A 21,932-nucleotide genomic window follows, 5' to 3' on the forward strand; every position below is an offset into this window, starting at 1 on the left:
GCTCAGAGCCTGTAGCCCCCCCGGGCACAGCGCTCAGCCTGCATCACTCACACTCCCCCCGCACAGCTCGCAGCCCGTAGCTCCCCTCCCCCGCGCTCTCCCGCCCTAGCAGAGCTCCCCGCGGTGCGTGGCAGGGATCAGCCGCGACGCGTCCCTGTCGCCGCAGAGGCTGCTCTGGCGTTACGTTCATTGCTCGCTCCTTCCTTCCCCCCGCCCATCCCATCCGATCCTCGCGCGGCCAGAGGCTAAGTAGTTCCCACCTCCCAGCCGGCGGGAGACCGGACGGAAGCAGCTACTGGCCATGACTCTCCTCCGCCGCCCATAATCCTTCCGCCACTCCCCTGCCCCTCCTCCTCTGGGATAGATCCGGCCGGGCCGACGCGGAGGGATCCCGGGCCGTGGGCTGCGTAGGGGCCGGGCCGGGCGAGGCGGGGGGAGAGTGTGAGGGGGCGGAGGCGCTGGCTGGAGCAGCGGGGGCGGGGAGGGGGCAACATGGCGGCTCCGTCTTAACTTTCCCCCTCGTCAGGCAGCGCCGCCGCCGCTCCCCGCCCCGCCATGCCGGGCATGATGGAGAAGGGAGCCGAGTTCCTGGGGGGCAAGAGCCGGGCGGCCCCCAACGGCACCAAGAGCAGTAGCCCCGCCAACGGGCACTACTCGGAGCCGGAGAGCGGCGGCGGCGACAGCGGCGACGAGCACGGTACGAGCCGCGGACTCCCTGCCGGGCCTAGCGGGGCGGGGCGCAGCGCTGCGCCGGCCAACGCGGGAGACTGCGCATCTCGGACCTTTGCGCGCGTGCAGGTCGGGCGGCCGCGCGCGGTGCCTTGCCCTGGCTCGCGTGTGCGCAGCGCACTAGGCAGCCAGCGCGTGCGCGCGCTGCACCGCACTGCCCATGTGGGGCTGGGGTGGAGGTGCGCTGCGCTGCGCGGAGTGTCTGCGGCGGACCGCCAGGCTTCCCGTAAATAACTCCCACCCTCACTAAGTAATAGACCTTCAGCCGTGGGGGGAGGGGTTTCTTATTTTGCATCGCGGTTGTAGGAGATGCGGTTGGAGGCTTTTTGAAGCGCAAGGGTCGCAGGCAGCAGCCCTTGAATTTGCAAGATTGTTGGTAGCCTCGGATTGAGTGCAGACCGCCTAGATCGCTGAATTTCCCAGTTTTCATTTAAATATCACCCCCCTTCTCATCCTCCCGCCCTTTAAAGATAAAATCCCAGTAATGCATTTGTTTTCTCTTGCATTGCAGATGTAGGAATGCGGGTCGGAGCAGAATATCAAGCTCGAATCCCAGACTTTGATCCTGGTAAATAGCTTTTGTACTATAACCTGACATCTTGTTGCTGCTGTTTTGAAAACGGGGGTTAATATGATTTATAATAGAGAGGGGTGCATGTGTGTGTTTCACTTGAATACTGTGTGGGAGCATTGCATTTGCAAAGGTTAACGTGGATTTTTGTTTTTAGGCTTTGTGTTTGCTGTTTTATGTCAGTCACAGGAGCATTGCAGGGGCAGCCTCTGCTCTGTGTGACTGAGGGAGAGAAAAGCATTGAGAGGGGGAAAGATGTGTTTAATTTACCAAGATTGGATGGCAGGGCTACAAACAAAGCATCAGTGTCTTTTCCCTCCCTCCTTTCCCCCCTCCTCCCCCATTGTAGATAGGAGTTTCAGGTTACAAGAGGGAATGAATTTTTTTTTGTTTTATAATGCTCTTAATGTGACCTCTATTGGGGTGGGGTGGGAGGAGTTGCATCTTTGCAGAAACAGTGGATACCTTGTTCTAGCACCTCTAAAATGTAGACCCATTTTGCTGGGTTTTCAAGCACCTTGTTTTGTAAGGTGGGGTAGTCTCAATATCTGTACTGTTGCAGACTAGCTTCTCTTACCCACACAGTGGGTGGGAGAAGAAAGGGATATTGGCTAGCCACATATAGTCTGATACTCAGTCTTAATAAGCTGAACATCAGACACTTATTTTGTGTACATTTTACAGTAGAGTAATAATGTGTTAAGCGCATCTGTCAGTCCTCCTGTGGTGGTCACAGTGAAGCCTGTCTACTTTCCTGTTCTCCAAACAGGCTCCATTGGTGTCAGATGATTCCTGCCTGGAAGAGGATTGGGCCAGAGCTCCTCCCATGGTACCTCCCAAGTTGGAGCTTCTGTCGATGGGGACTAGTTGCCCTTAGCCTGCTTCTTGGGTCTGGAAGCAGTTTTAAAAATGATTTTGTCTTAGGAGTGGGTACATCCCTTAGGAATTTGGGGGATGTAAGGAGGTTTCCTCTGGAAACTAGTACCTTATTTCATACTTCAGGTTTCTATTTGTGTTAATAAATAGTGTTATGGTTAAAGCTTATTATGTTTACGTTAGTAAGTCTAAACGTGTTTGTTTTAACAGGTAAAAATGATCACTCCTGACATGCAGTCTAGGCTTGTTCTGCCTACAGGCCATCTAGAAAAGCAAAATGTTTAGCAATTGTTTTAATACTTTAAATAATTGGGTAGTGAAGAGAGAACATAGGACAACAAAATCATTCAATTCTGCAATTAACATTTTTCTTAACACCATATATATTATGCATACATGCAGTAGAATTGAAACTACCAGAATAAAATTAATTTGTATGCATTTAAGAGCTTATAATGAAGGGGAGTCATTTTAGAAGTGATCTCTGAAAACAGTTTCTGTTTAGTGAAAAAACTAAATGTTACATATTTTTAATTGTCTTAATAATCCAAAAATATAGCATTGCTTTTAGGATTGTGTGTACTCCTGCCACTTATGCATAAGTTCTAGAGAAAGGAACTTAAAGATTTATATCCACTTACCGAAAATTTTTGTAAGTAAAACTGTAATTCTCACGGTTTCTGAACTAGTAATGGAAATCTTTCTAAAATGTCTCCGGCATTGGCTTCTTGATACTAGTACTACAACATTAAAGTTAAACTTGGAATGACTGATCCCATGAATTGTAAGAATAAACGTCTACCACGTTAGTGAGGCTGTGTGTTAACGAAAGAGATGTTGCCTTGTAAATCTATCTGAACAATTGCTCTCCTTTCTGATCAGGTTTATGAGGCATCATTAGTTTGAAAGCCAGATGACATGCTGTAACAAAGCTGTGCATGCTGTGGAGTGATCACTGTTTTTAAAAAGAGAAAAATCAACGTTTTTGTTAATAGCAAATAAGATGACATACGTTTTGTAATGCCTGTTAAAGTTAAATGTATATCTATATTTTTAAATATAACACTACAGCTTTAAAGCTAAATGTCTCTCCTGATGTCTTTGGTCTTGGCATTAAGATATCTCTTATGAAGCGTATACTGAGGTGTTAAATGTTCTAATTAGGTGCACTCCATTAGACTTTTATGTAGGTAGCCATCAAATTGAAATTTAAAATTTCATTCTATTAAAACAGTGAGATAAATCTGTGGCTGATTAAAACTGCCTATAAAGTCTAACGCACAGTTTTGCCCTCTGATAGATGTACATACAAAACAAATGGATTTTGAATGCATGTGTGAGCAGCGAATCCTCAGCTTCATTTGATCAAATTTTTAAAAATATTACATCGTTGCAAATTACTTTTGTTGAGCGAGTAGCTATATTAAATGACAAAATATGTTAATTGTTAAAGTTGTGGCACTCAGATAATGGTAAACTAGATGTTAAGTATTATAATTGGATGGACTCCATTAAATCTTAAGTAGTTGTCATAAAATTCAGAGTTAGTACTGATGCTGTCATGCCATTGTAGAACATGAAAAGGGGATTCTAGTTGAGAGTAGAGCAGCATGAGGGAAGGTCAATGTGTCAGACAACTTTTTTTTTAAATGTTCACATCCTTAATGTTGAAATAATCTATTGAGTGACCAAAGAAAACTACATGTATATTATCATTAAATAGAACAGCTGGAGAGACATAATGTAGTTGTCACTTTAACACCTAAGTTGCATAAGAATACCTCTCTAATAGAAATAAGAGAAATGTATTGGATGGGAGAAACAGTTCTGACAATATAACTGGCCTACATTCTGAAATTAGCCAATTATCAAAATAAACCTTTTTGATTTTTCTTCTGCCCAACTGAATCAGATTTTGTCATCTCCTGCTGGTTTGTCACTGGAACTACTCATTCTGTTTCCAATTTTTTCTAAAATTGAAGTCTTTGTCCTTGTCTTACACGCCCTCAATCCCATATCAAACAAGCCCCTACTTTTAATGATGTCCCACTGACACCATAGAAGTGTCAATATCATGAAGCTGATTTCTTTTCTAAATCTCATGGGCCCTTGGGTTTCTCCAGGCAGAGAGGATAAAGAAATTGCTGTGTTGGAAAATGGGTCATTGTATGGTTCATGAGAATTGAATGTATTTCAAGGAAAAAAGGAGAGGACATGGGCAGCAGAGAAAGGTTTTGGTTTTATTTAGAAGAGGGAGGGAGAAGGATGGTCCTGTATCTGGCTTTTCTACTAAATCTGATAGATTTAGATTTATTTGGAGTTCAGCAAGGCTTACAACCTGAACTTGATCCATTTATTTTTGGAGTTTTCACAGGTGTGTCAGAAGAGCCCGCTGTGGACTTTAAGATATTGCCTATCTTTTAAGGCCCTTTTATGGGTCTATCTAAGTATTCGTGGCCTTAATCACCCTTGTTTCAGAGATTCTCCTGTATCAGAACTGCTCTTCTTATGTTCTCCATTATATTCAGTACAAGCTCTTCAGAACAGGTTCTACTCAGCTTTTTAAAAATGCATTTAGTCTCACATACTATACCTTCCCCCCCATGTTCCTCTGCCAGTTTTTCCAGAGATGCTTGCTTATTTATTTTTAAAATGTTCCTTCTCCCTGTCTCTGAGTGAAAGACCCACCCAAACCAAATAACCTGACTATGCTGAGAAGTTGACTACATACAAAGTGCTGTTGAAGGCACAAAGTAAAATTGAAACAAATTTCTCTGGGCTTTCAGTTAGTTGTCTTTGGTGTATTTTTGAAGTTGACACATCCTTTTAAGAGTAGTATTCACTTCAAATCCAGGGTCTTCAGTTTTGTACCCATCATGTTTTCTCAGTGTGTCCCCCTGTGTGCCTAAGTAATTGCTATTAACATTAATTCAAAACTAACAGGTGTCATTCCAAATCTGTAGTGAAATAACTTTAGCACAGCAACAAATAGGAGAACTGATGAATTAAAGGCCATCTTCAGTTGCATGGAATCTAATTTTTGAAGTATCAACTGTTGAGCAGCACTGACATACATGGTGATGTACAATGCACAGTGCAACATACAGGCTCTACCAGAAGAAGCTTACATTGAGGTTTTACTGGTTGACCTTTTACACTGAGAATTCTAGTGTTTTTCAGACCTGCATAGTTCTCTGCCTAATCCTCCCTGGCTGATAGCTCATTTCCTTTCACATTTATTAGTTTCTAACTTCCCTAGTATTTCCATCCATTTGCCGCTATCTCTTATCAATAAGCAGAATGGAACTGCCGGTCACAAGGACATGCTGTCTTTCGAGCTGGAGTCCTTTTTCCTCAGCTAGCTTACTTTCATTCCAGTTCTCATGGAATGCATCATTCCCCCTACTTTGCATGTAAAGGGTTCTCTCCACATGGACTTCTCCCTCCTGTGCTGAAGGTAGTTGCACCCTCTCCCTTCCTGAATCCTGTGGAGAACTGTGCTTGGTTGAATTCAGGGAGTGAGTGGTCTTATATGGGGTGGGGAGTGGGATTCACATCTCCCTATGAAAATTACCCGGAAAAGGTTAGCGTTCCTGTGAAATCCATTCTGCAATGGAAAAACATCACCCATTTTTAAAAGGGTCTGAGGGTTTGTCCCATAGAATATTCCAACCTTCCACCTATACAACCCTTAAAACCCCAACTTCTCTTCTCCCTCCCATCCCCAGCCCCCGCCCCCATCAGTCCCTTACAGGACACACTGCAGTGGCCTATCAGATCTAGGTTGCTCCTTCCTGCAGTAGAATATGTGGGAGAAGGTAAAGCGGATTCCTTGTTTGTTTCATCCTTCCATCTGTGGGCTTTACTGTAGGAGGGACCAGTGTGACACCCTGTTAGGACCTGAGGAGGCAATAGCAACATGAAGTTAAGCTAGTTAGGTTTAGGCTCAACTCTTGGGAATGGGGCATGATGGAATTGTTATTCATTCCACAGTCATTCCAAGTACAAAGCTTCTGGCTATAAATAACAGATATTACTTTTATAATATGAAAAATACTGAGTGATTTTAAAATTTTAGCATGCCTTTTCAGTATTACTTGAATGGTGTCTTGTTCAAGACTTATTTCTTGGTTCAGAATAAACTCTATAAATGCTGACTCTTATGTATGTATGTACAGTATGCTCGGTAACCCAGGTGGACTCTGAGATCTTTATTTTTTTCCCTAAATGGTTAAAAGTGTGGTTTACGTTCAAAAAGTTGAAGCACCTTAAATTTCAGATCCTTTTTTTTTTTTTTTTTAACAACTTGGCTTTTTAAAATAACAATACTTTGAAAACTTCTCTGTCTCAATCTTTACAACTATCTCCTTATTCAGAGTGAGGTTTTAAAAAAATAAATCACGAGTACAAGATAGGAAGTGCTCAGCTTTGGACTCAATTGACTTCTCCCTTGGAAAAGTTAGTCCACTGCTGAGCACTCTTCAAGATAACACACAGAGCTCACTGTTTATATTTAAAAAATCCAGTTCTGTTTTTCAGACTTATAAAATCATCTCTTTATTTACTACTTTTTGGTTTTAATACTAGTTTTGCATCTTTTCGTTCTTTGCATAGTGCTTTGAGGCTCTTGTATGAAAGATTATGTCGAAGTGCAAATAACACTACTAAAAGGGAGTTTCAAGGGAGGTTGTGGAATCCCCGACAGTGGAGGTCTTTAAGAACAGGTTTTTGGACAAACACCTGTCAGGGATGGTTTAGGCTTACATAGTCCTTCCTCAGTGTGGGGGGCTGAATTTGATTACCTCAAATTCAAGGTCCCTTCCAGCCCTACGTTTTATACTTCTGTGATAACTTCAAGCTTTGAATCTTTTTTTCTAAACTTGAATATGTAATAGCTGCTGGTATCCAGGACATTAATTAGTTGATTTTGATGTCCATGTTAAACTTGAACATTCCACAAACATGTGTTCTGGTAATCCTCTTATTTCATTGTCTTTAATTATCCTACATTCAAAAGATCAGTTACTGTTGCTGGCTCAGATTGACAAATATTTGACTCGTGCTGCAGGTGAAGGAGATGCATTTAATATATTTGCATAACTAATTGTGATGCTATTGTATTCATATTAACCCGAAGTGGAATTCTTTCTTATAAACAAAGAGTAGAAAGTGGTTGTAAGGAACTAACTTTTTAAATAATGAAGTTATTTAAAATTAAACTTTTTGCTTATTGTATTTTGATATAACATCTGTAACTAGCATTAGTCTGCAAAGACAGTACCAAATACAAAATGCTACAAATCTAAAGGAAGAAAACTGACTAAATATAGTACACATCCAGAAAACATTACTCTCATCTCTCCTCCAAAATGATAGTTTTCCTACTAGCTAGAGATAATGCAAAAACAAAGGAAGGCATCTTTGGAGTGTGGGGGGAGCCAATCAGTAACTTAAATAAATAACCCAGTAGCTAGTAAGGAGAGGTGGGGATGGGTTTGGACTCCCTCAGAAAGATAGCTCCTTGAGGAAAACTGTGGTTCTGTATAAACCCAGGCAGTGTCTACTCTAACTGCTGGGTAGAGACTTGGCAAGAAAGGCGGTAATCAAGGCTTATATATGGTTTTAACTCTGTGTAAGAGTATAGTAGTCAGTATAGCTGTTCTCTTGCTCTGAGGGTCAAGCATCACTGAGCAGCTATGTTCAAGTAATTTAGCCTCTTTTAAAGAAGCCCAACCAAGAACATATGACAAATCAGACTGTGGTAATGTTGTCAGCGTCAAGGAAACTAACGCACTTACTGCCTCCAGCTACACTAGGAACTAGCCCAACATGATGATCCCTAAACTATGCATCCAGTCCAACCCTGGCAAGCAGCTTTAATTGTCAAATTCTGGTAACTGGAGTCATCTCTAATATCCAGTTGTGAATGGCAGTTGGATCACTTCAGTTGTGCTAGTCTTCTTATGTACATGTAGGGAAATAACTGTGAATGCACTGTTCTTTAGGTCATATTAATAAACACTAAAAAACAACTTTTCTTACAGGTGCTACAAAATATACTGATAAAGACAATGGAGGGATGCTTGTGTGGTCTCCATACCATAGTATTCCAGATGCCAAGTGTAAGTCCTCTTCTCCCAAGAAAATTGTACTCTATTAACTAGAACTGATTCATTGCTTCTGATGAACTGTCTACTTCTAATTTTTAGCACATAATTCCTCTTGCAGTGTGGGGAAAATTGCATAAGTTATACTGTGTATGAAACAAACAAGCTGATGTGTGTTGTCCCATCCTCCCCCCCTCCGCCCACACACACACACTTATTTCTCATTCAGGGGATTTTTGGGAAAGGAAAGGTGGAATGTTTCTATCATCCTGTGGTTGGGAAGAAGGCTTTGATGTCTAATCAAGCCTTCAGACCTCTTGAAATGCATCTATTGTTACCACTGGTCTCTACAACATATATTAATAGTAGGGCAAAAGATGTAATCTTGAGAAATTTTCATTGTACAGTTCCAGGAGAAAAGGTGTTGCTATGGAAGTCTGCATAGATGAGTTACCATGGAGGAAATGCAGAGGGGACCAATTCAAGGGGAAGATGTTATGCAGACATAGATACCTGTTGCCCTCTTACTGGAAAAGTAGCGCTTATTCTGTGTCATCACTTAAGAAGATAATCAAAATAAAGGAATTATTTTACTGAATCTGACCAACAGTCAGTCTTGTCCAGTATCTTGACTCTAGCAGTATATGCTTCAGAGGAAGAAACCTTGCACTAGGCAGTTATGAGAACCTGACCCCAGAGAAAGTTTCCTCCTAATCACAGTAGTAACAAATTGACTTATGCCCAAAAGCTTGAGGGTTTATATCCTTTCCAAATCTCTGGTTTTATCTTTTTAATATTTATAGCTATCGCATTAAGATATTTTTGTTATCCATATAAATTTATAATCATTTTTAAATCTGTCACCTTCCAATTACAAGGAATGTCCCTTTACTCTTCAGTTGTGAGGGTGGGCCAATTAATAATGGAGAATACATTAACTCCTCACTTAATGTTGTAGTTATGTTCCTGAAAAATGCTACTTTAAGCAAAGCAATGTTAACTTAATCTAATTCGTGTGGGGAAATTGATGTAAATGAGGCGGATTAGGTTCCAGGGAAAAAAATTTTCACCAGACAAAAGAGAGGTGGTGGAGTCAGAGGGTGGGATGCTGTAAGGCATTTCCTGGGAACTAGCACTGGGCTGAGCCCTCAAGTGTTAACACGTTAATGTAGCCTCACACTCTACAAGGCAGCACGAATGGAGGAGGGAGACACAGTATGGCAGAGAGAGACAGACAGACAGACACACAGTGTGTGTATGAAAGAGACATGCATTGCTCCTTTAAGTATGCTGACCCTACTGTAAGTACACTGCCTTTTTAAGTAGATCAGCAAGTTGAGACAGCAGCTGCTGCCAGCAAGCACTGTTTGTCCTGAGCCCTGTCGTGTTGTCCCCATCCCTGCTCTGTGGAGATGGGGTACAGGAGGGGGGGAAGAGGGACACCCTGACATTAGCACTCCTCTTCTCCCCCACCCCGCACAGCAAGCAGGAGGCTCCCGGGAGCAGCTCCAAGGCAGAAGGCAAGAGCAGTACATGGCAGTGGGGGGAAGGACAGCTGAACAGCCCCGCAGTTGATAGCCTGCTGGGCGGCTGTCCCACGGGGAGCTTATGGGGGCGCTGCCGGTCCATCCTGGTTCCAAGCCGCCACCAGCTAGCTCCAACGGGCTGCTCTTTCTGCAAGCAGTGGACAAAGCAGACGGCTGCCAAACAACATTATAAGGAGCATTGCGCAACTTTAAACAAGCATGTTCTCTAATTGATCAGCTATGTAACAACAATACTGTACTGTATTTAAGGAGTTACTGTATTTAAGGTCAGTGACAGATACTTGGTCCAAGCATTTTGGCTAGACATAAGTAGAGTATAGCAATTAAGTCACAAATTTACTGTTGGTAAGGTAATGGTCAGATTTTCATATATACACTTCTATTGACAATTGACTCCATGGATGGCTAAATATAATGCTGATAAATCAAGGGATTAAAAACTAAGGACCTGTGAGATTATGCAGCTGTAGCTGGGTGGAGGTTTTTAGATTAACTGACTGTTTAATATACTATGTTTAAAATAAAAGTTTTCAATTCTCTTTGAAATCTCCCAATTCTCCACTCTTTTAAAGTCCCCAGTGGTGAGATCTGTGAAAGATCACTCGATCAACAAATCTCTGGTAACTAAGTAAATATTGTTAAAATTGACATAAGTATTTTAGTGGATACCATTATGTACAATTTATTACTGTAGTCCCTACAGTACAGGCACTGTACAAACACAGGAAAATAGTTTGTGCACTGCTTCAATTTTACACACTTCAAGAAAACTCACCGATTTCCATGGAACTGCTTGTAGTGTGTAAAGTTAAGCACATGCATAACCTTTTGCAAGATCAGGCTCTGTGAAAACAAGCAGTGTACGAAAGATAGGGAAGAAGGATTGAAACATATAATCAGAACTTTGATATCAGTTATCCATAACTGCATCTCTGCTTTGCTATATTTAAGTGACTAATTTTTTTGTAGTTTTATAGCAGAACTAACACTTTCAGATAAATTAATTCTGGCATTGCTTTCTTACAGTGGATGAATATATTGCAATAGCAAAGGAAAAACATGGATACAATGTGGAACAAGTAAGTTCTGTGAATGATTTTTAATGTGGCGTTTACTGTATGAGTATAACACAACTCACTTTTTTTCATCTGGCTTCCATTAACTAATGCTATCTCTCTCCAGGCGTGGCAGCAAACACTGCAGTTTTATGGATCTGCATACTGTTGTGGTCTGGATTCTCTACAAAAGATTGAGCTCTTTTTATTTTCATGACATGCTCAGCTTGTAATGCACAGTTTTGAAAGGTTTGGTATGTTTCAGTACACTGGGCATGTCATGTAATTGTGTGTTTATATAACTTAAACCTCCCCGATTTCTTAGGCAAGCAATTTTGGGTATGGACTTGTGCATTTTAGAATTAAGAATTTTAAATACTTTTAAATGCTAACATTGATTCAATGCTCTCCATGTTGCAGAGGCATTTCAACTAGTGGGGTGATACAAAAATAATTCCACTGGCATGTTTCAAAGCAAGAAAAACACTATCAAAGTTTCAAAACTTGCAGTGTTTGGAGGTTGTAGTTAAAGCTTGCTTTTGGTTTTACTACTCTAACCACTATCCCATGAAAAACAGTATAGGTAAACGTTGCTAGTTCACAATACTGATTAAAATCTGTAGCAAGTTTGTATTCTAAAAATTACCATGTGAATGAATACAGTAAAAGTAAGGGTAACAAACAAAAGTTCAGTTATTGATATACCAGTACAACTTCCTGTTGTATAACCTTGTTTTGGGGAGGAGTAGGGCAAATAATAATGAAACTTTAATAATGAGAACTCATTGCAGTACTTGGCTATTTAAATCTGTAATGTTGGAAGGAGAGGCAGACAATGTTGTGGTGTCTAGAATGTGTACAGAAAAAAAAGTTTAGCTTGTACTGTTTTTTCCAGTGCTCTTTAGGAAAAAAGATATAGTGCTTGTGAGAAGGTCTGCATGCACAAACTGCCGGTAGTTTGTGCTTACAGTGGAAAAATGTCAGGAAAAGCTGGTAGATCCATTAAATCAAGACACAGAGACCTTGATGATGAGCTGTTATTGATCATACACACTGTGTATGAAACTAATTTAGTCAGTTCTGTTTGAGTATTCCCCAAGTCCTGAACAAGCCTTGGTGCAAAATATATGAAGGTGTTTTTTAGGGGTTGGGGGAGAAGTCTCCAGTTGTTCTAGAGTCTTTATGAGAAATACAGAGTGATTACTCTCTATTTATACCCAGTAAAGATATTTATTTAAAATTGTATGTTTTATGGTGTATCATACACAGCCATGGACAATGGAAATGCCCAACGCAAGCCAGACAGGGTGGTTTTTGTTTTTTGTTTTTTATTATGATTATTATTATTATTTGAGAGGTGGGGGATTGTTAAAAGGATATTCAGGATGTATTCAGAGTTTCAAAATTGTATTTTATTTACTCACTAGCCACCTTTTTTAAAACTGCAAATACCTTGTCTCCCTAATGAATATTTTTACTGCATGTGCACATGCAGCAGGTGAGGGTAGAGGGCTGGGAAGCTTTCTGGTCACTGAACAGCAGAAATCTTTTTGTTTGAATGGGCTGGGAGTTGGGCCCAGGAAGGTCTGTAAAGAACTACATGGTCTATATCTATTTGTAGAGGGAGAAAGTAGGTCAGATTGTGAGCCTACCACTATTCTATACTAGCTAATTCATAGAATCATAGACGTAATGGTCCCTTCTGACCTTAATGATCATGTAATCTGACCTCCTGCACAATGCAGATCACAGAATCTCACCCACCCATTCCTGTATCAAACCTGTGTCTGAGCCATTGAAGTCCTCAAATCATGGTTTAAAGAGTTCAAGGTTTAGAGAATCTTCTAGCAAGTGACCCGGGCCCCACGCTGCAGAGGAAGGCAAAAAACCCGCAGGGCTTCTGCCAATCTGCCCTGGAGGAAAATTCCTTCTTGACTCCAAATATGGCGATCAGCTAAACCTGGAACATGTGGGCAAGACTCACCAGCCAGAAACCCAGGAAAGAATTCTCTGTAGTAACTCAGATCCCACCCCATCTAACCTCGCATCACAAGCCATTGGGCATATTTACCGCTAGTAGTCAAAGACGAATTAATTGCCAAAATTAGGCTATCCCATTATACCATCCTCTCCATAAACTTATCACATTTAGTCTTGAAGCCAGATATGTCTTTTGCACCCCACTACTCCCCTTGGTGATCCTGCCACACTGACCTCGAATTGACTGACTGGTCCAGATATTGCAGCATGGATGGAATGCAAAAGTGCCCACTGATCAAAGTATCTGTGGAGAGAATCTTATAAGCTGTATAACATAAGCTTCTCTTCTATTGTGCCTAAGTTTGAATTTCTTTTGATAGTGGGGGTTCTGATGTCAGATCCTTAGTCATATTTAACATAGGTTTTTTTAATGTAACTTTCTAAAGTGTGCTTTGAACAAGTCAGCTAAAATCAAAAATGGATTATTTATTTTCAAAGGCACTTGGCATGTTGTTCTGGCATAAACATAACATTGAGAAGTCCCTTGCGGATCTCCCTAACTTCACTCCTTTCCCTGATGAATGGACAGTTGAGGATAAAGTCCTGTTTGAACAAGCTTTTAGTTTCCATGGGAAGAGCTTTCACAGGATCCAACAAATGGTAAGGTAATATTTCTGGTTATAACTATTATTTAATATAAATATTTTAGTCTGAAGGCTCCTATCAGAATAAAGCCCCATTGTGCTAAGTACCATGTAAACATATTCAAAGATAGGGTTCCTATTCCAGAGAACTCTGTCTAAGAAACTTAAATTCAGTTTTTGCTTCTGTATTATTCAGCCTTTTAGAGCTGTAAAACCTCTCAATTCATTTACAAAAGTGGCATGAGATTTTTTTGGTTAAAGCATGAAATAGCTTTTTAAGTGGAAAAACATAAGTGTATTCTCCTTTCTCTAAATGCATAGGAAATTAAGAAAGCATTCATATAAGGGTTATTGTAAAGTAATTATGCTTTAGCTACTAGTTTACATAGTTTGCATTTTTTTAAATATTTGAACTAATTCTTCTAGCTTCCAGACAAGACTATTGCAAGCCTTGTAAAATATTACTATTCGTGGAAAAAAACTCGCTCTAGGACAAGCTTGATGGATCGACAAGCTCGAAAACTAGCCAATAGAAATAATCAAGGTGACAGGTGGGTTGAATACTTTTAAATAGCTAATTGCCTGAGAGTGAAGTTCTTTGTTTAGGTACAGATATGGCAGCATTTTTCTGACAATATGCTTTGACAACTCTAACCTGGAGGTGGCCATTTCTAATGGTGAGAGTACCACTAGTTTAGACTTATGCCCTTTCAGCAGACAAACTGTATTTTACTTGTGCTCTAGGAAGTAAACAGCTTTGTGGTGAATGCAGTAGCTGCACAGCAGACTGGTTAGCAAATCGTCTTGTGAAACAAATCCTATGAAACAAGACTTAGAAATTTTGGTTGGGGGTGGGATTAGGAGGGAAGGAATAGGTAACTAAACAACTACAAATTGCTGAAATGTCCAGTAATATTGTTTTACTGGCATTCTGCAGTTTACAGTACTATGTTTTTAAACCTTTAAATAGCCTTCAATTTAAAAACAAATTTTAACATGCAATTATTCTAAAAAACAGTATTTACCATAAAAATGAAGGTCTATTTAGTTTTTTATAGAGGCAAAAGTTCTAACTAAATATCAACATAAGGAGGCAAGCCTTTTAAATAAATTCAAAATAATTAGTGACCCTGTCACTTAAGGACTACAAAATCAAATCCATTTGCTTTCAGTCTAGTTAGACTTTCCAGTTATTACAGACACACTGAACTTCCTGAGTGTGTTTTTTACTTTTCATTTAACCAGAAGCGCTATTGCCTAAACATCATAAACTTGAATCCAAATATATCCAAGTCTTCCTGTCTAGTGTTTTTTCCAAGACAAGAATATTTTTTTCCAACTGTTGTTGCTTTAATTATGGCAACATACACAAGCTTAACAAAAGAAAAATGCTTCAAGGATGTACTACATCTTAAAAAGAAATTCCAAAATACACACAGAGACCGGAGTTATGGTTATCTTGTAACAGTATGACTATAACATTATGTAGAATGTATGTAAGCTGTATAATTGTAGATAGCGTCAGCAAAAATAGTGGAATAACAAGCTAATAGGACCAAGTTTACTCATCTGTTGTCTATCCTCAGTGATGATGATGTGGAAGAAGCACATCCAATGGATGGAAACGATAGTGATTATGATCCCAAAAAAGAAACCAAAAAGGAGGTAACGCTCTAATTACAATGAATGTTAGTAATTTTTCCATGATGCCTTCTGTAAAGAGTATAACTTCCAACATGAAGTCCTCATATCATGTTTAAAATATAGAAGCTTTTGATGCTTTTTGAATGAAGCTAACCTTTACTGTTTCATTTACTGAGACAATTTCAGTCTTATATGTAACACCCCTCTTTTTTGAGAGAGAAGTAAAGAAATTGCTGATCAGCCAGTGAGAAGAAATTTCAAAGAATAGCTCAAGACTAATCAATAAGACACTGGCTGGTCTGTCAAATACTCTTTCCAGTTTCTTACTGATGCTGAGTAATTGGATATCAAGTACTTTGAGAAACACCACTTTATATTTTAATGCACAAAGTGTGGCATGTCCTCTTCATTCAAAGCAATGAGGATATATATATAATCTTTAATTTGTTCTAATACTTCTTTCTAGTAGAAATTATGGGGGATATGACCTTACTTTGTCCCTTTAAGAGGGAAGTAAATTCTTTGGTATCTGTAAAAGTATCTTTAATCTTTAAAAACTTTACAGTCAGAAGTGTGGTGTCCCTTTACCTTCTGTTCTTGCAAATAAGACTCCAAAGGTTATTAAAACTGAAAATCTAGAGAAAAAACTATACATACTTACACAACTTTGGGCATGGCTACACTTGCAGTTGTAGAGTGCTGGGAGTTAAATCAGCCTTCGGAGACCTGCGGGAAAACGCTGCCGAGTGTTTACACACTCAGCTGAAGCGCACTGGCGTGGCCACATTAGCAGCTCTTACAATGCCACAAAGAGCAGTGCATTGGGATAGCTATCCCAGCATGCAAGTGGCTGCAGCGTGCTTTTCAAATGCGGGGCGGTGGGGTGAAGTGTGATGGGGAGTGTTGTGTGTATGTGGAGAGAGAGAGAGTGGTTTTTTGGGGGGCTGAGTGTGTGTCAGCATGCTGTCTTGTAAGTTCAGACAGCAGCAAACCTCCCTCCCTGCTCGCCTCTCTCTCTCACTCAAAGCAAGCAGCATTCCTTTATCCCGGAGCCAGCTGTCAGAAACGAAGCTTTGAAAAGGACATGTCAGCATTCCTACAGCGAGGTCAAAACAATGACAAGAGTGGCCACTTGACTTAAGGGGATATGGAATGTTTCCAGAGGTCAATCAAAGTGCAGTAATGCAACACGTTGTTCACACTGGTGCCGTGGTGTTCCAGCAGGGGCACAGCAAACGTTATTCCACTTGCTGAGGTGGAGTACTAGCAGCGCTGTAGCCACGAAGTCAAGCGCTCTACATGCCATGCCAGTGTGAACGGGTAGTGAGCTAGTGCGCCTCGGGCTCCTTTATTGCACTGTAACTCGCAAGTGTAGCCGTGCCCTTTGTATGTAGTACGTTTCCTTAGTTACGGTAGCACATTTGGATCTTCCATACCACAGGAGAGAGAAAACATTTCTAAATATTAGAAAATTTGCTGGTTTTTGTGTGTGTGTGTGTGTGAAAATCACAAATTAGCAAGGGTCCTTTCAAAGACATTAAAGGAATAGCACTGCTAATACAACTTTGTATCTCTGCCAAAAGAAACCTGGAACATAGAATGGTCCAGCGGATAGGACATTAGACTGGGAGTCCAAAGAGATGGATCTTAGTCTCAGTTTTGCCACTGTCTTGTGTGTCCTTCAACATTTTTTTGGAATTGGTATGGCACAAATCCAGTGGAGAGAGTCTTTCTGCCTCTCTTGTTCCTCCCTTCCTAATGGGGGAATGCTCTAATATCCTCAGCACCCCAAAAAGAGGACAAGCTACTTTTAAAGAATTGCCCAATTTGCTTTCATGTATTACTGTATTTGAATCATTAAATATGACACCGAATAAAATGAGTCTAAAAATAACTAACAAGTTTGTAGAAATTGGCTGGATAGACTAATAAGTTTGTCAAACCTAAATCAAGATTTATTTTGTGGTCTGATGTTTCTGATTCTTACAGACCTTGACTTTCTAAGCAAAATTAAGCCAAGTAGTAAAATCTTATGATTTTTGTTTTATAAAATATAATTTTTAGAGTAGTCTACAGGTAAGCTATGGCTGTTGCTTCAAAAATGAAAAGTAGAGTCATCAAAAGATGTATAGATCCTTTTTTAAAAACTCTGGCTTTGATCTATTCTAAAGCATATATCTATTACAAATTTCCATTAGACCACTAAGGTAGAATGAAACATCCTGTAGTGGAGAGAGGAAGGGACACAACATCACAACATAGGGCTTGTCTTCACTGCTGGTGTAAATTGACCTAAATTATTCTACTCCAGCTACATGAATAATGTAGTTAGAGTTGTCTGAGCCTAGGTCAACTTAGCGCAGTGTCTTCACTGCGTTGATGGGAGACACTCTCCCATCGACTTACTCCAGCTCTCCAAGAAGAGTAAGGTACCAGGGTTGACTGGAGATTTAGCGGATCTTCATTAGACCCACTAAATTGAGCATCTATCTCCCCGGTAGTGAAGACAAGCCCATAGAAATTTAAGGGAGAAATGTATACTAGGGTTAGATGGGAGGGGAGGAAGAGAAGGAACAAATACAGTATGCAGATGACAATATGGGATGGCAGAAAACTGAAAGGGAACAGTGATAGTCCTATAAATAATGAAGTAGGCAAGCGGATTTGAGAGAGAGTGTTTTTCGTTTGTTTGTCCCTGCTCCCCCTAAATCTGTGGAGCAATTCAGGAATTAATTTAATAATCTGTAACTAAGATCATAGAGAAGTGTAAATATATATTAAACACAGTTAAAAAAACAGTCATTAGGTTGCAGAGTCAAGCACTCAAGTTAGGAGGTGCTGCCAGGAAGAAACCTTAATTTTTGCACTTCCTTGACTATCTGGCTCTGCAGCTTTAACACCGGGTTCTTTTACCTTAGTTTTTTGCATATAATTATAGTTGGCTGATGGCACGGCTGATGCTTTCATAGACTTTCAGGCCAGAAGGGACCATCATGATTATCCAGTCACCTCCTGTATATTGCAGGCCACAGAACCTCACCCACCCACCCCTATAATAGACCCATAACCACTGGCTGAGTTACTGAAGTCTTCAAATCATGATTTGAGGGATGTCAAGTTACAGAGAATCCACCATTTACACTAGTTTAAACCTGCAAGTGACCCCTGGCCCATGCTGAGGAAAGCAAAAAAAAAACCCCAACCCAGGTCTTTGCTTTAGGCTTTTGGAAATTTTTCAGTCAAAATGATTGAGCTGTTCTAGAGCGTGAGGCTAGGGAGTAATACGTTGTGGGTGGTTGTTTTTTTTTTTAAACATGGGCAAAGCAAACTTATTTAAAAAAAAATTTTAGGTGCAGATTTGTAAAGATATTTAAGTGTTGCTATGTTCAGTGTGATGAGATTTAGACTCCTACATGCCTAACTCCCTTTTGAAAATGAGATTTAGGCTTTTAAATCAGACTACCAGTGCTGAGCTCAGCAACACCTAAATACCTTTTAAAAATGTGGTCCTACGTGCTCCTATGTGGCTAATGGTTTTTTGTTGCCCCTGTGAAATTCCACGCACATTTGGCAAAGTTATAAACCTTTGAAAAACTGGAAAGTTAAATTGAGTATTTGTGGAGAGGCTCAGAGACTTGCTAGAACTAACAGCCAAAGAGTGAGTGTGTCCTCAGTGAGCGTACTTGAACCTCTCTTTCCGCTTCTGATGCTGACCAGATTGCATGTGCACCAGCCCCACGGAGTGACTGAGCGTGCTTCAGCCCAGGGCAGTGGGCGCTCAGAGGCACTTTCCCTGTAGTGGCTGCTCCTGGCTGGGGCTGGGCACTGGAAATAAGAACAAAGAAACATTCTTTCTCTTCTGTGCGCTCAGTGACACACACATACACGGTAGCACTTGGGCAGCAAGGAGAAGGAATCCATCTGACTTCAATGCAAAGGGGACAAAAGTAGCACGGGGGAGGAAAAGGAATAGATGGGGGCAAGGAGTCCAAGGAGACTAAGACTGGAGGGTGGGATGGGAAATGTGAATGGACGTTGGAGGAGGAAGACTGGGACAGATGGACTGACTGCTTAGCTAAGCATGAGAACTGGGAGCTGGTAGGGGGTGGGCACTGAGATCTAACAAGGAACTGGTGTGTGGAGGGAGAATTGGAACTGGCTGAACAAAGAGACTTGGATAAGGAGCCTGGGATGCAGGGGACTAAAACTGGCTAGGATCCTAGAGAAGGAAACTGGGACTGGGATCCAGTGTGGGAGGAGAGACAGATCAGTCAGGGATCCCAGAAGGTGCTGGCAATGGGACTGGGATGAGGAGCAGAAACTGGGGCCGGGTAGATAAGGAGAATGGGACAGGGACAAGGAGCCAGGGATTGGTGAAAAGGTCAGGCTTGGGGAGGAATGGGGCAAAAGTCAGTGCCCTCTAGAACATTCTCTCCCCCCCCCCCCCAAAATGGAACTCAAGTTTCTTGAATTTTACCAATCCTCTGATGTCAGCAAATTTCTGACAATGGGTCTCATTCATTTCTAGTGTTTACTCACATACAGGTACTCCTGGGTGCATTCTGTGCCAAAACACTAAATTCTGCACACACTATTTTAATTCTGCAAATTTTATTTGTCAAACTAACACTACATAATCATACCAGTTTCAGTTATTTTTAGGGCTGTTGATTAATCACACTTAACTCACGTGATTAACTCAAAAAAATTAATCACGATTAATCGCAGTTTTAATTGCATTGTTAAATTTCAATTGTGTTCTATTGTTTATTAAATATTTTTGGATGTTTTCTACATTTTTTCAAATATATTGATTTCAATTACAACACAGTTTACAAAGTAGACTGCTCACTTTTATATTACAAATGTTTGCACTGTAACAATGGCAAACAAGAGTTTTTCAATTCACCTCATACAAGTACTGTAGTGCAATCTCTCTATTGTGAAAGTGCAACTTACAAATATAGATTTTGTTTGTTTGTTTTTAGTGCAGTTATATAACAAAAAAGTGTAATACTTTAGATCCTACAAGTCCACTCAGTCCTACTTCTTGTTCAGCCATTCACTAAGGCAAACAAGTTTGTTTACATTTATGGGAGATAGTGCTTCCTGCTTCTTGTTTACAATGTCACCTGAAAGTGAGAACGGGTGTTCGCGTGGCACTTTTGTAGCCGTCATTGCAAGGTCTTTACGTGCCAGATAGGCTAAACATTCATATTCCCCTTCATGCTTCAGCCACCATTCCAGAGGACATGCTTCCATGCTGATGAGGCTCATTAGAAAAATAATGTGTTAATTAAATTTGTGACTAAAGTCCTTGGGGAGAATCATATGTTCCCTACTCTGTTTTACCCACATTCTTCCCTATATATGTCATGTTATAGCAGTCTCAGATGACCCAGCACAAGTTGTTCATTTTAAGAACACTTTCACTGCAGATTTGACAAAACACAAAGAAGGCACCAATGTGAGATTTCTAAAGATAGCTACATCATTCGAGTCTAAGTTTAAGAATTTGAAGTGCCTTCCAAAATCTGAGAGGGAGGACGTGTGGAGCATGCTTTCAGAAGTCTTAAAAGAGCAATACTCCGATGCGGAAACTACAGAACCTGAACCACCAAAAAAGAAAATCAACCTTCTGCTGGTGGCATTTGACTCAGATGATGAAAATGAACATGTGTCGGTCCGCACTGCTTTGGATTATAAACGAGCCGAACACGTCATCAGCATGGACACATTCCTCTGGAATGATTGAAGCATGAAGGGACATATGAATCTTTAGTGCATCTGGCATGTAAATATCTTGGCGATGCCGGCTACAACAGTGTCATGCAAACTCTTGTTCTCACTTTCAGGTGATAATGCTATCCACTTCTTGTTTACAGTATCTCCTGCAAATTTAGACAAACTTTTGTCTGAATGATTGGCTGAACAAGAAGTAGGACTGAGTGGACTTTGTTTAATTTTTGAGTGCAGTTATTTTTGTACATAATTCTACATATTTAAGTTCAGCTTTCATGATAAGGAGATTGCATTACTTGTATTAGGTGAATTGAAATACTATTTCTTTTGTATTTTACAGTGCAAATACTTGTAATAAAAAATAAATATAAAGTGAACACTGCACACTTTATATTCTGTGTTGTAAGTGAAATCAATATATTTGAAAATGTAGAAAACATCCAAAACTATTTAAACAAATGGCATCCTATTGTTTAACAGTGTGATTAATTGCGATTACTTTTCTTAATTGCACGATTAATCACAATTAATGTTTTTAATCATTTGACAGCGCTAATTATTTTGGTAATTTATTTCAAAATACCTGTTAGCAAGTATGTCTGTAACAATACAGACACGCACATAAGTTCCCCCAGGATAAGAGAGTTAAAGAAACCCCTATAACAACCCAGTTCCTGTTTCTCTGCTCTCTTCCCTCCTCTCCCCCCCCCCCCCCCAGCCTAGCTGGAGTGGCCAGACACTCACAACCCCTCCTCTCTAAAGCTCAGCTGTGGCCCCCGCAGCTCAGACACCCACCCCCCTCCTCCTCCAAGCCCAGGGATTCAGAGGAAGAAACTGTGTGATGCTCAGTCCTAGGTTTGCATGGAGTTTCCTGCGTGCCACCCTCTCCTTCCCTCAGGCCATGCTGGGAACTGCAGCTGCTGGGAAGCCTCTAGCTCCCTCCCCCTCCCCCCAGCAGTGTCTGTGTGAGCTGGGCTCTGCTGGTCCAGCAGCCCCTAGTGGCGGCCAGCAGCACTGCAGCCCATGTCTGGGGAAAA

General features: G+C 40.7%; 1 protein-coding gene across 4 annotated transcripts in view; it reads left to right on the top strand.

Moving 5' to 3' along the window:
* The first annotated feature begins 421 nt into the window (after window positions 1-421).
* RCOR3 (REST corepressor 3) overlaps window positions 422-21,932 on the top strand; it is a 38,510-nt gene continuing 16,999 nt past the window's right edge. Inside the window, exons 1-7 of one of the 4 annotated variants that reach the window (XM_039529793.1) lie at window positions 422-697; window positions 1,241-1,297; window positions 8,221-8,298; window positions 10,857-10,909; window positions 13,364-13,525; window positions 13,936-14,060; window positions 15,096-15,174. In XM_039529793.1, the coding sequence (XP_039385727.1) occupies window positions 556-697; window positions 1,241-1,297; window positions 8,221-8,298; window positions 10,857-10,909; window positions 13,364-13,525; window positions 13,936-14,060; window positions 15,096-15,174 (696 nt within the window). In that variant the 5' untranslated portion in view covers window positions 422-555. Of the gene's footprint in view, window positions 698-1,240; window positions 1,298-2,069; window positions 2,130-8,220; window positions 8,299-10,856; window positions 10,910-13,363; window positions 13,526-13,935; window positions 14,061-15,095; window positions 15,175-21,932 lie in introns of those variants that run through there. The other 3 variants (XM_039529792.1, XM_039529789.1, XM_039529791.1) reach the window with 3 other exon arrangements.

The sequence above is a fragment of the Mauremys reevesii genome, linkage group 3 (genome assembly GCF_016161935.1).
Source record: "Mauremys reevesii isolate NIE-2019 linkage group 3, ASM1616193v1, whole genome shotgun sequence".
Lineage (NCBI taxonomy): Eukaryota > Metazoa > Chordata > Testudines > Geoemydidae > Mauremys > Mauremys reevesii.